At 41.4% G+C, this 15,492-nt stretch overlaps 1 protein-coding gene across 8 annotated transcripts in view; it reads right to left on the bottom strand.

Moving 5' to 3' along the window:
- PPP2R3A (protein phosphatase 2 regulatory subunit B''alpha) overlaps positions 1 to 15,492 on the bottom strand; it is a 56,121-nt gene that overhangs the window by 22,371 nt on the left and 18,258 nt on the right. For 7 of the 8 annotated variants that reach the window (XM_057428974.1, XM_057428969.1, XM_057428970.1 and 4 more), the window contains exons 3-6: positions 6,049 to 6,309; positions 4,279 to 4,382; positions 2,743 to 2,845; positions 892 to 966 (exon numbers count right to left, since the gene is read on the bottom strand). In XM_057428974.1, coding sequence (XP_057284957.1) covers positions 892 to 966; positions 2,743 to 2,845; positions 4,279 to 4,382; positions 6,049 to 6,309 — 543 coding nt within the window. Of the gene's footprint in view, positions 1 to 891; positions 967 to 2,742; positions 2,846 to 4,278; positions 4,383 to 6,048; positions 6,310 to 13,487; positions 13,917 to 15,492 lie in introns of those variants that run through there. The other variant, XM_057428977.1, reaches the window with a different exon arrangement.

Genomic DNA, 15,492 nt, shown 5'->3' on the forward strand with positions numbered 1-15,492 from the left:
TGTTGATAATATACAGATGTTCACTGTCAGGTTCAAGTGCATCTGAAACATTTAGAATTGATTCTTGTCACACATTTTCATAAAATATTAGTGTGACAGCGAGGTTAACCCATAAAAAACAGTGTCTTTCCACCATCAGTGCTTTAAATGACAGGAACAAGCCTATGTCTGTCAGTAATCTCTCAGCTGCCAGTACATGGTGCAGCTGGCCCCCATGCAGACCTCAAAGCAAATAGGAGAAACCTTAAGATCTAAAGCCCTGCTGCGATATAGCTCCCATCAGGTCTATCATTTATACTTTTTACCAGGTTTATACTCAATATGAGACAGGCTAAAGGCTTAGAGAAAGTACAACTTATTCTATAAAGTAACAGTCTAACTGCTGACTGCAACATTGGAACAAAACTACAGAACAAACCCAACAACAAACAGTAGAAACCTCAAAGACTCAGACTTGATAGGCTTTCTGGTAAGAGCAAGGGGCAGGAGACTGGTCAGGAGACCACTGAATGCAGTGGATACTTTGTACCACAGAACAACCACAGATTCTTTAGGTCTGAGTGACAGAAATCTTCAAGCATACAGCCTTCCACATCTCCACCAAATGAGGACATCTCGTTTTCTTTCATGAGTATTAAAGGCCAAAGAAGATGTTTTCATAGATTTGCTTAAGACCAGAAAATCATTATTAACCTTTTGAATAACCTCTTGCACACACAGGCAGATTCATTTTGCCTTTGGAAGCCGTTCTTCACATAACTCATTGCCAATAATATTAAAAACACCTTTAAAAAAAAAAAAAACAAAACAACCCAAGGATTCACTGATGGAAACAGTGACAAATCACAAAGGGAAGGTTGGTATCATAGCAGATCAAAGGAGCCAGCCTACCGTCGTAATATACCGCGAATGGAACTCCGGAGCATCCTTCAGGAACGTCAGGCCAGGATGCGTTTCCACCACATCCTGCAAGATAAGACCAAATAAAATGAAATAGATTTTCTTCTCCTTTTAATGTTTAGAAGTTACTGGGTTTACAAACCAATACTTGTGCTTACTTTTGAAACTGTATTTGCAACATTAATGGTAAAACCAAAATGACATCTTTTATCTATAACCTTCTCATATTATAAGTAGAATACATTTTCTGGGCAATACGCACCTGTTGGGCCATTTTGATTTACTTAAGGACAGAAAAACAAAGGAAGAGAGTTAGTGAGTAGATGAAAAATCATTTTCATTGAATGAGACAAAAAATTAGTTAGTTGGCCATGCAACTACCTCCCTTCCAAGACCTTTTTCTTCCATTCATTGAAGATATTAACATTTATTAGAGCTACACGTCAGAAATAGACATTCCTTTACAGGTTGAGAAAGTTACCTTTTTTGTTCTCCACAACAATGAAAGCTCCTGTGAGCCTTAGAATGCATACAGATATGATCACTGCTTTTCCAACTTGAACTACTTTAGAAATGCCTCTTTCTCAAGATCAGCCTTTTGCAAGTCAAATACATGACCAAAGTCATAGATAAACTGCTCAGGCCATGAACGATCAGTTCAGATCCTGTATGAATCAATATTTGTGTAATCTCTATGTGTGACTCCTCTACCCTTTAAAGAAGTGTTCAAAGTTTTGCTTGTCCATAGCACAACATGGCAAAGGGATAAAGCAGACACAGTACCCTTAGGGGTGCGATATGACCAAATACTGGCCAGTCTAACTTGATGTTTAATATGATGGTGTAATATTGCTAGTCTCTGGTTGACTGACAAACAAGATTGTACATGCCTCTGATTGCACCAGTAGCTAAAAAGCAGAGCTGCAATCAGCAAAGGCAGCGTGCCCAGTGGAGAAAAGATAAAAGCAACACGAGAAAATATACCCATCACAGTCCTGGTTTTGAGACATAGAAATACTCAGTGCAGACAAAATCTTTCCCCAGAGCAGCATCTCCTCAGACATTCTGTACAGAGGGCAACTCAACGTGAGAAACCTACAGATATGTGGGAAAGCTCAGAAAAAGCATCAACAAATTATCTGAGGAGCAGATGGACCCGATTTATAGAGAAGCCATGAAGAAACCTATCCAGAACCTGCCTAAATGGCCACAAATAATTAAAGAATGATACTTTGCTTTGTTAAAAACATCACATGGGAATAAGAGGAAAAGAAATTAAATCAGGATGCACACACTTAGCCTAAATATTAGGAAACGATAAATCAGCACTGAGACTTGTGCACTAGCAGGTTTAGAGGCATATACAGAACAACTGGAACTGAAAAAAAATTGGAGATTTCCACATATTGTAACTGAGAGTCTTACTACACAAATTCAATCATAATGGTCTTATCAAGCAACTTTTACAACTTTCCTAATAAGCTTTTATATTGTGCTTGACTATCAACAGCACCATGCATTTTCCCCAATAACCACTTAGGGAAATGGGTCAATTTTCAGACTGGTTACCAGATACTGATAAATATTAATCCTAAGAGACTAAATAAAGCTTTGACAATCTTCAGTGACTACAGCAAGACATGTAGTTGGTTGGTACTTTTGCAAAACAGTCCACTTTAAATGCTTATTTTTATTTCACTCCAAAATAAACCTCACCAAGGAGCTGTTAAATCAAAGGTCTGCAGCTCCTTTGTAAAGGTTTAAAGGCATGAAAATGGAAGTAGTTACAAAATAAACACAGCTTGCTTCCCCATCCCTTCACTGCCAAGCTGTTGCAGGTACCTGAAGCAGTGGGATGAAGTCCTCCTGTTCTAGGTAGTCACAGTTGGGCTTTGCTAAAAGGGACGTAAATCTGGATGCATCATCATGGCAGTTACATAGGATTCTACAAGAGAGAGAAAAAGTTACTCCAACCACACAGGAGTACTTTGCAGGACAATAATGAACTATAGATTGATTACGAAGTGCTTTATTACATGTTTGAAAGGTGTCCCTGCCCATGGCAGGGGGGTTGGAACTAGATGATTTTCGAGGTTCCTTCCAAACCAAACCATTCTGTAATTCTACGTTACACCATACTTCTACACTGTGAATGATGCAAAATTGACCTCAGGCTACCAGCACCCATTTTCTTCAATATCTTTCAGCAGCACCAAGGTACTTCCAGCCAGTGTAGCTTTTTTCATGTTAACATTGCAGTGGTAAACAGTTTCTTATTGAAGACCGTTCTTACTTTGATTCACAGCAATATAGTAAGTAACCTGACTTTTAAAAATGCTGCATTATAGCAATTACAGTGAGAAAAACTTGTCTTTGGAATGGTGTGGTTAAGAGAATACAGAAGAGGGGCATGACCACAGTGTGCAAATATCTGAAGGATGTGAAAATCAGAGGAGTGAAAATATGTGGTTTCATGAGGGATTAATTAAGAGTAATTGGAAGAACCTAAGGAAGGAAAAAACGTTGGCTATGTTAAGGAAAACTTACTGATCACAGTCACCCTAAACATTTTTGAAATTTTGCCAGGGTAACTAGAAGCTGTTTTGACAATATTATCACAGGAAATACTTTGGGAGTCCAGGGTTAAAGGCTACTTCAAGAATCTGAAGAGCAAACCATTAAGTGAAAAATTAGAACTCTCTCTAGACATGAGATGTAGACATTTCTCAGGTGTTTCACAACATAGACTGAATAGTTCTGGAGTGAAAAAAAAGGTTAGGCAAAAGAGTAAGCCTGTTCCATCTCACAGCTCTGACTTCGAGTACAATATATCCAGAGCTCTCAATTTCAAAAAGAAGCCTTGACAAAGATATATGGAAGTGACTGTCAAACCCCAAGGATTTACTACACAGCATGCTTGAGGAAAGGAGTAACTATTAAAGCTCCCAGAGTTTTCACCTGTATGATGCTTCCTAATTTTACATTCCTTCTTCCTGTCCTAGAACATTATCACATGCCTCCTCTTCCCATTCCCAAACAGCACTCACTCAGTTGCATTAATGTAGCAGCACACACATCAGGCCTGAGAGAAATATATCCAAAATCCACTGACATCTACCAGCTATCTCAGAATAGCTGACTTATTTCTAGAGAGCATGTTAGTATATTTTATATGCCAACTATAGGCATACAGCTGGCATATAAAATAACTTTAGGCCAATGGAGATTTTTAAGCCATTTATTTTCTTCTAAAGAAGAGACAGTGATATGAAAAATCTGGTGGAAAGAGAAGGGGGCGAGGGGAAAGGGGGATGAGAAAGACTTTCATGGTAGGCTGCTCTTATTCCAGAAAGAGAACTCTGCATTTGTTATACTCACTTTCTCCACACAGATACAAAAGAGTGTAGAGGTACACATCCTGTCCTTTCTCCTCCTGATGCATGGAACATAGGTGCTTTCCAGTAGAGTGGGCAGCCACATATCTGTAATAAAACACCAGAAGAAAGAGGAATATAATATCACTCACCAGAGGAGCTTGCTTGTTTACACACCAAATTCATCATCGACCCTTCTACATAAGGGAAAGGAAGTGGTAAGGCACACAGGTTGGTCAAAAAGCTCTTTACTGTATGCCAAGGTTCAGAATTCAACAAAAACTTTCTGCCTTTTTAAGTAGCTGAGAAAAATGTCCTGTGAGGCTAGGAAATGGATCAGAGACTATCAAGCTCTTAAGCTCCGTCTCTGACTGAACCGCTCAGCAAGATACCCAGCACAGTGGAAAAAAACAGGTACCTCCTTCCAGAAGGGCACTCACACCAGCTGCCTCACTGGCCTGCCTTAGAAAAGGATGACCCATTCTATATGAGCTGACTTCTTATTGACAGCAAGGAAACTTCAATTCTGATTATAGACAATTAATGATTAAATGCCTGAAGGTGAAAATTCACAGTTTTTGGTGTGGTGTCTTCCACCCAGAACAGCCCATTTACTTTCTGCTATTTTAGTGGGCTTTTTTGTAGCATTTCTTTCAAAGCCTCGAAACTTGTACCATTATTGCTAATCCCACTGAACAGAAACAAGCCTTACAATAGCTAAATAGCATAGAGTATATCCATATAGGGACAGATGATGCAGAGACCAGACAGAAAGGTAGAGGTCTCTTCTACACCACCATCCTGCTTTTCTCAGTTTGAACATGACAGGCCACACTCAGTTGCCTGTCTTGCCATAAAAATCAGTTTCAAATGTTTTGGGTTTTTGTTTGTTTGTTTGTTTTTTTGCTTGAGCAAAGAACTTGTTTGTTTTTTTTCCAGAGATAGTTTACAAATAATGCCCCGGATTCCTTAAACCAACAAACAAATACCAACCCAGTCTCTCCTTTCAGAAAAATCTTCCTTCTTGGAAGAAAAGGGCTCCTCTTTGACAGAACCTTCATTTACTTCTCAATCTACAGTGCCAAAGATGCATTCAGGGCAAACTGAACATATGAAGTGTGTCTGACAACTGCTAGTTTTAGATCAGCATTACTAAAAACCATGGATGAAGGAAAGGAAAATAAAACCACCCATCTGCATCATGCTCCCACACAAGTGCTGCATTTTGTTCCCTGAAGCCAGGAACTCATTAGCAGACTGTAGCTACTCCAAGTCTGCTGACACCTGAATTATGGATATTGAGTATACACATCTCAGTGGCTGAGGGCTAAGTGTTTTTCTCTTCTGCATCCAAAGAGGCTGTAGGCTGCAAATGGCCTTCTCAAGCAACACTGCAAGAGCACACACAGATCCTGGCCAGATCAGCGAGGCAGCTAATCACAAAGCAGTTAGCTAGCACTACCTGAAGAGGCTAAGTTTCTACTATCTCCTGAGCATAACTATGGAGGAACAGAAAAACAAAAATGCCATCTGCATTTAGCAAGAAATCTAAGAGCCATTTTGCAAATCAAAGCAAGAAAGAGCATACACATCAGGTGCGGCAAACATCAAATTGAGCTCCTTTTTGTTTACTATTTTCTTAATCTAAACAAAATGATTCAGAGCAAAAGGATATTGGTTCTTCCCCCCCAAAAATGAGAACAGCTATGAGATACTTTATTAGCTTTAGTTTCAGTCTGTCTCTCAGAAAATTAAAACCCTAGAGAACAGTTACCTTAGCAATTTTCCCCATTTCACAGATGTTTGCTTTCTCGTCTTCAAACTCTGTAAAGGCTTCTTCAATCCTGGCAATGGTTTCTTCATGATTAGTGCAGACATTTGGAAGTCCTTTAGGGAAGTAGAAACGTGGAATGTTTATGGACAAAGGGGTACTGCTGGTGGCTTTATTCACAGGCAGAACAGTGCAAGAGCTAACTGCAGAGTTCAAAGAGACTGGGGGTGAAGTTCCAGATTTCTTCTCTTGTTTACTTTGAACCTGAAAAGATAATGAAAAACAGACACTTTTTAACAGCATGGCACACAGAGCAGGAGGAATTAGTTTGTGCTCCCAGTGACTGGAAAGATACTGGAAACCAACAACAACTAAATTACAGCACAGGGATAAAAACGCATATATTAAGTAGCAAATAAAATGTTTCCACAATATCAAACATGGCAAATTTAGGACACATCACATCTGCTTTTATGTAGCTTCTGTGCATTTAATATATGTAGCCTTTTATTCTATGCCTAACAGCCCAAGATCTGATTCTGTTCAGGGTACTGAGTACTGGAAAATCAATTTTTACATCAGGAATCAGGAGTAGCCAGCAGTTTGCTGTTAGGCACCCACATGATATAGCACACAGAGCTAGTGCAAAATGCAAAAGGTATGTTTTCAACTCCAGTTGAAAAGGACCCTTTTGCAGGCAAAGCACCCAAAGGTATTACTGAATCAGCACCTACAACGTTTGGTGAGAAACAAGGAGAAAACAGGGAACTGAAAGTAGGCTTTCTGCGTGCCTGTTTGAGGGTGGTCTTTCTTCCTATGCCTACCTCCTCTTTATTCATTAGTTCTATGAGCCTACCACTCCTCTCCTGTCTGTAATAAACATATGGCTGATGTGGTGATCCCACTAGATCCCCTTTCTAATGGGAATCTGCAACTTTCTAGTTCTAGCTATACATCAAGAATTCTCATAAATGGCAGCATTTGTATTTAAGTACATCATGAGAGCCTAAAATAGGTAATTTTTCAGACAAGGGAGAGAACACTTCTTAAACTAAGAAAAGCAGTCACAGTATAAGAGAATTCAGATGCTGGAATGCCAAGAGATGACAAATTCCTGCTCCCCCATGAATACACACTGTCTTGGGAAAGGGCGACAGGCTTGTCTGTTGCACAAGGGTTCAAATGCAAGAGTTGTTATTAATATTACAACAAATGTGATAAGAGGCTAATAAGGGAGTAGTCAAGTAAACACAGCTGCAACTTTCAGTTTGTTTATTCTAAATGCTTCAAAACAAAATGGTTTTAGGATAAAGTAGCCAAGTCCAAGTTCACTAAATACAGAAGAATGTATATGATGAACTGACTAAACTCTTTGCCTTAATTTCCAGGAACTTGGAGCTTTTTCCTTAACACATACTGACTATCTCAATTTACCATGGGCTTACTTTTAGGAAAGTGAAGAAGTGAGTGTGAAAGTGTCCCTAACCCCTGTTTTTACTTGCAGCTTAGAGGATATCATAACCCATTCTTCAGAGACCTGTGAAATGAGAGATGGAAGGATTCCATCTTCACTGTGCTGCCTCACTGATCTTTCTTTGAATGGGGAGGAAGTCTTCCTTCTCCCAAATGCCATCCCATTTCAGTAGCAGGAACACTCACACATACATGCCACCCAAAGTATACTTTTATAGTGTAACTGCTCTGTACAGAACACATTAGCCTGGAGCTTGAGTTTCTTGAAGTCCTCCTGTGTCTTAACAACAGAGGAAAAGCTGAAGATCACTTTCAGCCTTCAGGATTTCTGAGTCTATCAAGACCAGTACTCATAGTCTGTATAGCCCTCAGTATAGCTCTTAACCTTTGGTGAACAAGCCCATCTGTTCTTCCTCCCATCTTCCTTGACTTTTCCTACTCCCTCACATACTGCCCATCTTTGTGTCTGATCCTGAGTGACACTGGAGCAGGCCAGGTCTGAGGCTCAAAGTACTACTAGGGCTGAAGAGAACTGTGGGACAGGGTAAGCATCAGCCTGGGTTACTCTGTCTCATAGTATGACAATGCAGGTAGGTGATCTCAAATGGTGGCAGGAGTTAAGATGGGGCAGTTGTTCACTCTGTGAGCAGCAGCTCACAAGTCTAATACAAGACAACACTTCTCCTGGGTTCCTTTTGCTCTACACCCATAGTAACAAAAGCAAAACCCAGACACGTTGAATGTATCTGGAGAGGGAACACATGGCCCTAGAGCAGACACTGCTGCATATTAGAGGTAGATGAAGATCCATCTCCTTCCCATGGATGGGTGCTTCAGAAAGGAAAGCAAAGCAAGGGGTGAATAGAGCTCCCAAGGACAGGCCTTTGCAAGAAGTCTTCATCTGACTGGTAAATAGTGCGTTCATGAATCAGACCTTGGTGTCTAAGCCAAGCTAGGACTTGGAAAACTCTCTCACACCACCACTTCTGCTTTTACAATCTGCCTCCCCTGCCTGCCCTGCCTAGCTAGTGGCTTTTCCAGCCAAGACCTGACTGCACTCACTAGTTTTCACTTTCTGGATTCCAGCAGAAGGGAAATCCCTGCTGGTCTCTTACAGTACCATATTCATACAAACAATGCAAAGCTGGAACAGACAATAAGGTGCCAATTGCAGACTCTTGACTTCTATAATAGGACCTAACATGAGTCTGTCCTCAGAAACAGGTTTATTGCTCACTACTCTCTTCAGTGCCCTCATGCACTCCCAGCTGTCAGGGCTGTGATGAACTAGAAGTGATTCAAATTTAACAAACTGGTCCACAAACCAAAAGGAAGCAAACCAACATATTGTTCTCCTCATGGACACTACCTCTTCACTTGAACAATATATCCCCCTCCCTTAGGGTACAAGAGACCATGACAGCACTATGCCATTCTCCTCCTCTTCTGCATACCACATACATCCTGATATGGCACAAGACTTGAGCTGATCATCCTGTAACACAACTCTTCCACTTTGCTTTGGCCTCCACCTTCTGAAAGGCTGAGCAGATACCTCCAGGTACTGCCAAAGTCAGCAATACTCGGTGCCAGCTCACACAAGCCACAAGTCAGGAGTCCAGAATCTACATTAATTTCCTGATCCACAACACAAGCGAGGTCACATATCTATAGGAGAAATAGAGGGAATGATGCTAAGCTTCAAACTAGGGTGCCAGTTCAGACACAGGTTTGCAGCTGACCTTCCCAATAAGACTAAGTCACTAACTCTTACTCAGTCCAAGTCAAACAAGGTGGAAGCGTTGCTTGTAGACAGCTTCTTTTCAGAAGAATCTATTTCAGAAATAGAAATAAAACCTTTGAACTTTTCTTCCTTCTCATGTAAGAAATGAGCTTTCTACAACATAAAGAAAAAACAAGCAGCAGCAGCTAGCTCCTGACCATCCCATTCCTTAGAACAATCTTGTAAGTGAATATTCTGGAAATGGTATAACCAGATGTCAACCACTCTGGGCACAGCAGGGAGTCAATTACAACTGTTTGTGGAAACGAAACCAACCCAACCAACAATCAACAAAGAAAGCAACACAAGGGGTAATTCTGTGGCAATTCCTTAGGGAAAAAAAGTTTCTCATTGCAAAAAGTTAAACTTAGTGCTATTCGATTAGTCAAATACATTCCTCTAACAGGGATGTGCATTTTCAGAAAGGGCAACTAAGAATGGAAGCTACAAATACTATAATAATCTTTTAGCTTTGTTATGAAAAGCTAATGGGCTTTCTTTTTTTCCCAAATAGGAAGGTGAGAGTAAAGCCCATTTTTAAATATTACCCTACAGTGCAGTGTAATTTACCTTAACTCTCTCTATCCACCATATAACACCTTTTGCCAGTCATATAATTTATTTAGGGACAGACTAAAACAGTGACATCTGGATTATAAATAAACCAGACAGAACTGCAGCCTCATTGTAGCTACACAAAGCACAGAGAATAAGCCTCTGCCAGTCCCAGCAGAAAACTGCAGAAGGAAGCAGTATCACATCAAACGCTCAGATACTTTCTACTCCTTCCTCCTGGCCCCAGGCTCCAACAGGATTCTAGATAATAAATTTAGCAGTTTCTTGAGGGTTTTTTTCCAAATTGGATTCTGTAATCATCTCTTCTATGGGACAGTGACTCAGCCTGGTTTCTCGCAGTCCACACTGCTGACTTCATGTCTCTTTCCATTTTTTTTTTAATGGTTCCTGTCTTCCTGAAGTCTGATGGTAACTGGACATAAGCCATCCTCAAAAGATCATCAGTTCTCCAAAGCTGACTCGTATCTATTGCCTGAGACCTCCTCTTCCTTTCCTTCCCTGAAGCACTTTCCCTTCATTGTATTTATCCGCTGCCTCTCTCACCCATCTCTAAGGACAGTAAGAACAGCAAAGTTTCATCCGCAAATGGCTCCAAACAGCCCAAGAAAGTGAGGCTCTGAGAAAATGCATTTCTGAATAGACTGTTTTCTACTGTGAATTGTAAACTCTCCTGCAGAAATAAAGTTCAACTGTAGCAAAACAAAACTGAGAATAAACTCTACTTAAGCAACACAATCACAAGAGGATTTAGGTGAGAAGGGACGCAGGGATAACTCTATGGCTAGACCAAGTTCCTCATGGATTTATCCAGTTGAGTTTTTCAAACACAGGCCTCGCATGCCTGACAGGCGTGCCTATAGATCTTACACATACCCTTCCCACAACTGATATACTTCACCCCACTCTCCAAATGCTTTCCTGAAAATTCCATAGAGAAAACCACCAGTGTTAATTCAGACAGAAGGACAACAGTGGGCATAAATCCCCACTCCTCTCAGAAGCTCCACTGCAATTCTCATCTATTCTGATTTGCAGATGACACTTCTCTAGGGGAAGACTGCCATGATGAAAGGCCTCTCAGGCAGAGAGGCTTTGACAAACTGTTCAACTGCTTCCATTAGTAAAGGTGACAAGTTCTGCTCCTGAGTACAGCAATCCCAAGCACTACCTCAGGCTGGGGACCCACTGGCTGAGCAACCGCTCTGCTGAAAAAAGATGTGGGGGAAATAGGTGCATCAGGCTGAACACGAGCCTGCAGCACTGGCTAATTATAAATAAGGCAAACTGCACTAGAAGTAGTGCCAGAAGAACATGGGAATTTACCACCTTCTCTGCCTGACACTAGTGAGGCTGCATCAGCATTACTGTGACCAGTTCTGAGCCTTCAGAAAGGATGGGGAGAGACTAGACAGTGATCTACAGAAGACAAATGAGACAGCCAGGGTCAGTATCAAACAGCAGGAGAGACTGAGGGGCTGGGCCTGTTTAGGCAGGCAAAATGAAAGCTAAGGGACAGGATAACCACAGCCTACAGCTATTTGAAGTATAGGTAGAGATGATGGAGCCAAACTCAGTAATGGTAAATGGTATAAAAGGGGCGAGAGCTATAAACTGCAGCTTGGGAGGGTTAGGCTGGAGGATGAATTTAACTGCTGGTACTATAGCCTGCAAGAGGTCATTGGAAAGGGGTGAGGGGAACCCCTATCCTTGGGGAGTTTTCAAGACTTGAAGAAAGCCAGTGCTAATGTGACCTAGTGTTAGGAATAGTTTTCCTGCAAGTGAGATTTTGGATTAGAGACCTTCCTTCCTACCAACACTACTATGGGAGGCTCTCTGATCCTTCCATAAATAGTCCTGCAAGAGATGAGCACAAAACCTGAAATGTACAGTACTTGAGACATGGGTTTACAATAAAGCTTCTCCCTTGCCTTTCAGGCCAACATCTACGTGTTCCACAAACATCTGTCTGCTCCCTACAACCACCTTACTACCTTTTCTCCTGCTAGCATTTTTTCTCTACTTAGTGAGACAAATTACCTCCACTCTTGGCTCACTTCACACTAATAAACCCAAACCATAAGGTATAGCCCAACAAGACACAAAACTTAACATCTCACTGCTACCAAGTGGGAGAACTCCTATCACTGCACCACAAATGTACACTGCCACTGTGTACTAAATGCCAGATCCCAAGCTTGCCCTCTGTGAGCCAATTTAACCCACTAAAAGGAGGAAAACAGACTTGCTGGATGATATTTTACCATGTTAGGAGTTAAGCCAGCTCATAGAAAGGTCTGTGGGGCCCACTGCAAGATGGGGGTGACACACAGTAGCAAGAGGGAACACGTACTGGAAGAAAGATAAGAGAAAGGAAGGCACTATTTTTTCAGCTGCCTGCCCACTGCATTAACTCACTTACTTGCCTTGGATCTGTAGCCCCAGAGCAGCTATTCTTGACGCATTTAGCAGTGAAGGTGCTGCTCCTACTTCAGCCCAGGCACAGGGCTTGTATACCGAAGGCTAGTCAGGTTTTCCAGCTGGTCTACCAGGAGATCTTATCTCCCCCTGCAATCCATTCCCTGATGATGTCCTTAGGTGATCAGGCCAGCTCTGGAGAGTGAACCTCACTGTGCTGAGTGGTTCTTGTTAGTCTCTCCTAAATTGCTCATGGTCCACACCCAAGTTATTACTCCGCATTATTACTTCATGCAATTCTCCTCTAGGGAGCAAAAAAACATGTTCCAGAAATTAACCTCATATGTACTTTAGCCTGTCACCAGGAATCACGAAAACAAAAGCACTACAATATACTCCGGAGCAACTTTAACAGCTGTTTCTTTGGAAAACAGCTGCACCACTCAGAATTTAAACTTTTTAACTTCCTTACTGGGTCACTGATTACTTAAATATAGATGAAGCTCAAGATCAGCTGATTCCAGCATATTGGGACACAATGTAAATCTGGGGTGGCTACATGACCATTTGGTGTCCTAGCATAAAATACCCCAATCTTTTGACAGTTGTCTCAGAAACTGAGTACAGCAGCTGGGGTTGACCAAGACATACAGCCGTGGTGCAGTTTCCAGTTCTGCGGCTACATCTCCATGATCTTAAGGGCCTTTTCCAACCTAAGTGATTCTATGATCTCCTTCATCCCCAGCCCACAGATTACAGGAAACAACACAAAGAAGCACCTTGCTGGTAAAATCACAAACGCCAAAGCCAGGTAGGCTGCTCTGTGCACAGATTTGTATAGTAGAGAGCATAACCCACTAAATACAACAGAATGTTGTGGTTGTTTCACATGCAACAGGAGGCATTCAGAGCAATCACACAAAGAGTTTTAGAAAAACACAGAAAAGACTTCAGTGTCTTACACTACCTCTCATTATTCAATCACTGCCCTTGCTGTTAATTTTTTCCCCTTGTTTACAGACACTTAACTCTGCAATCTAAGCCTGGAAGGTTTATTTTTAAACCTGCTGGTATCTAGCTGCAAATAGCTTTCTGCAAATAGACATGCCTAGAGGGGGGACAGTTTGATTCTCTGATCCAAGGAAAAAAATACAAAAAGGGGGGAAAGAAAAAAAGAAATGCCAAGCGTTCAAACCTGGGCCTGCTGGAATAACTTCAGCCTCTTCTTGAATCGAGATGGAAGAACGAAGTCACAGCCCTTCGCAAGGAAAGCTAGCTCCCCTCCCAAGTCTGGGTCCCTCCGCAGAGAACTTTCTTTGATCATCATCCTGGTCAGCTCCTAAGCAGATGCTGCCCTTTCCAGAAGGAGACCACGTCAAGACCAGCACGTTGCTTTCTTGGTTTTGATTTTTACATGCAAAAAATGCCAAGTGGCTTCAACATACTATGTCTTCTCTCTCTTCACAAGGACAACATCTAGAGATTTTATCTCAACTCCTGAAGCCAAAGCTCCCTTTTTTAACTGATATTCAAAGTATCTTTCAGTACCACAAGGATCTTCTGCCTTCTTGTAATAGTTTAATTGAGAAACATGATCTACAACAGAATCTATTTCCCTGCTGGCTACATGACAGACAATCTGTCCTTGGCTTGTAATAGGCCAGGGGTAATATGGGAAAGGAAGCACCCACCACCACTACCAAGAGTGCTAAAATTAGATGCACTGCAGAAGTGGCTAAATATACCATCTTCCCCAATAGTACTTACTTTATGCACTTCAGTGTTGAAAGTTTAGGTGTAAACATGTATCAGACTCAGCTAGAGTTAAACCACATGATCTCAGCCAAGGCCTGTGCCTATATAATGCTAGCAGTTTGAGGTTCCTGCTTCCAAGGTGGTGAAGCAGAGGATCAACATTAGTTCCCACTCCAGACCAAAGGCTGCAATTTTAAAAAAACATCAACTTTTCCTTCTTGCTTGGAAAAAGCAAATGATCAATTTTCTTTAACACCAAGCAAGCACATAATGATGATCTTGGATAATAAGCTCGGGCATTCTAAAGCAGTTCTTAAGAAAACGGTTTCATACAGACACCAAAAATGCACCATTATTCACTTTTCCCATAACCCTCAAGGCAAAGGCAGAGCATTTCTCAGTGGACAATAGTCTACTCTTTCTCTGCACAACTTTTGAGCGAACAGACTTCAAAGTCTTGCTCAGACTTTGTCTAGACTTGTTAAAAGTGTGTTCTCCCTCCCCTATCATGACAATGGTGCTGAACAAAGGTCTAAATGCAGTTCTTACTCCACCAAATGAAAAACACTTAGTCCCATGAACTGTTTTCTCTACTTGACTTGAGAAATTCTAGCTACATGGCCAGTTTACTTTCTAAGCTTAGTAACACAGAACAACATCCCATTTCTAGCTAGTAGGGCTTGCTTTCACCAACGTACTGCATTTGAAATGAAAAGGTCTCACTAGGCCTCAGTAACAGAAAGCTTTTGTTCAATATGTGCCTCTGATGTCCTTTTCCTGATTTACTGTAGGAGGCCCAAAGTTAATTCAAATGCAGCATCACCTAATGTGACTTACTGCATTACAGGTAGACACAGAAACAGCCAATACAAAAGGTTGTTCTTACCACAGGTTTGCTCTTGTGTAGTTAAATAGGCTATTTACTAAAAGACAGAGACTCCCCAGATGGCATTCACAAAAATACTTTTTTAATGTCTTTGGAAATCTGCATCACCCCCCCACCCCCCAGTTGATTTTCTCTCCTCGCGTTTCTCAATCACCAGGTCACGGTCCCAAAACCTAGGCTGGGGAGCCCAGTTCTTTATGAAAGAAGATTCGAACAAGAATGTATCATAGTTCAGGTCCCATTAGGTCACTGAACTGTGCAGCCTGGGAACTGAAAACCTTTAATCCCAGATGTATCTTCACAGCTACAAGTCCCAAGAATTGCAAGGCTATTACCATGTCATCAGCCCACTTTGCTGTGCGCCCTGCAACTGAACATGGCCTAACAGGGTGGTAGGATGATGACGACAATAAGAAAAGGAAGCCCTAGGAGAAAAAAAAAAAAAAAAAAAGCAGGCAGGAATGTTTTAACTGGAATTGCCACTAAGTGAAGGATACACAGATCCATGTGCAACAGCTTTGGAATACATTTTTGTTTCCTTACTGTGAAAGTTTTTTCT

This window comes from Pezoporus wallicus, unplaced genomic scaffold (assembly GCF_028554395.1).
Source record: "Pezoporus wallicus isolate ANWC-B61680 ecotype Strahan unplaced genomic scaffold, APGP_CSIRO_Pwel_v1 contig_593, whole genome shotgun sequence".
Lineage (NCBI taxonomy): Eukaryota > Metazoa > Chordata > Aves > Psittaciformes > Psittacidae > Pezoporus > Pezoporus wallicus.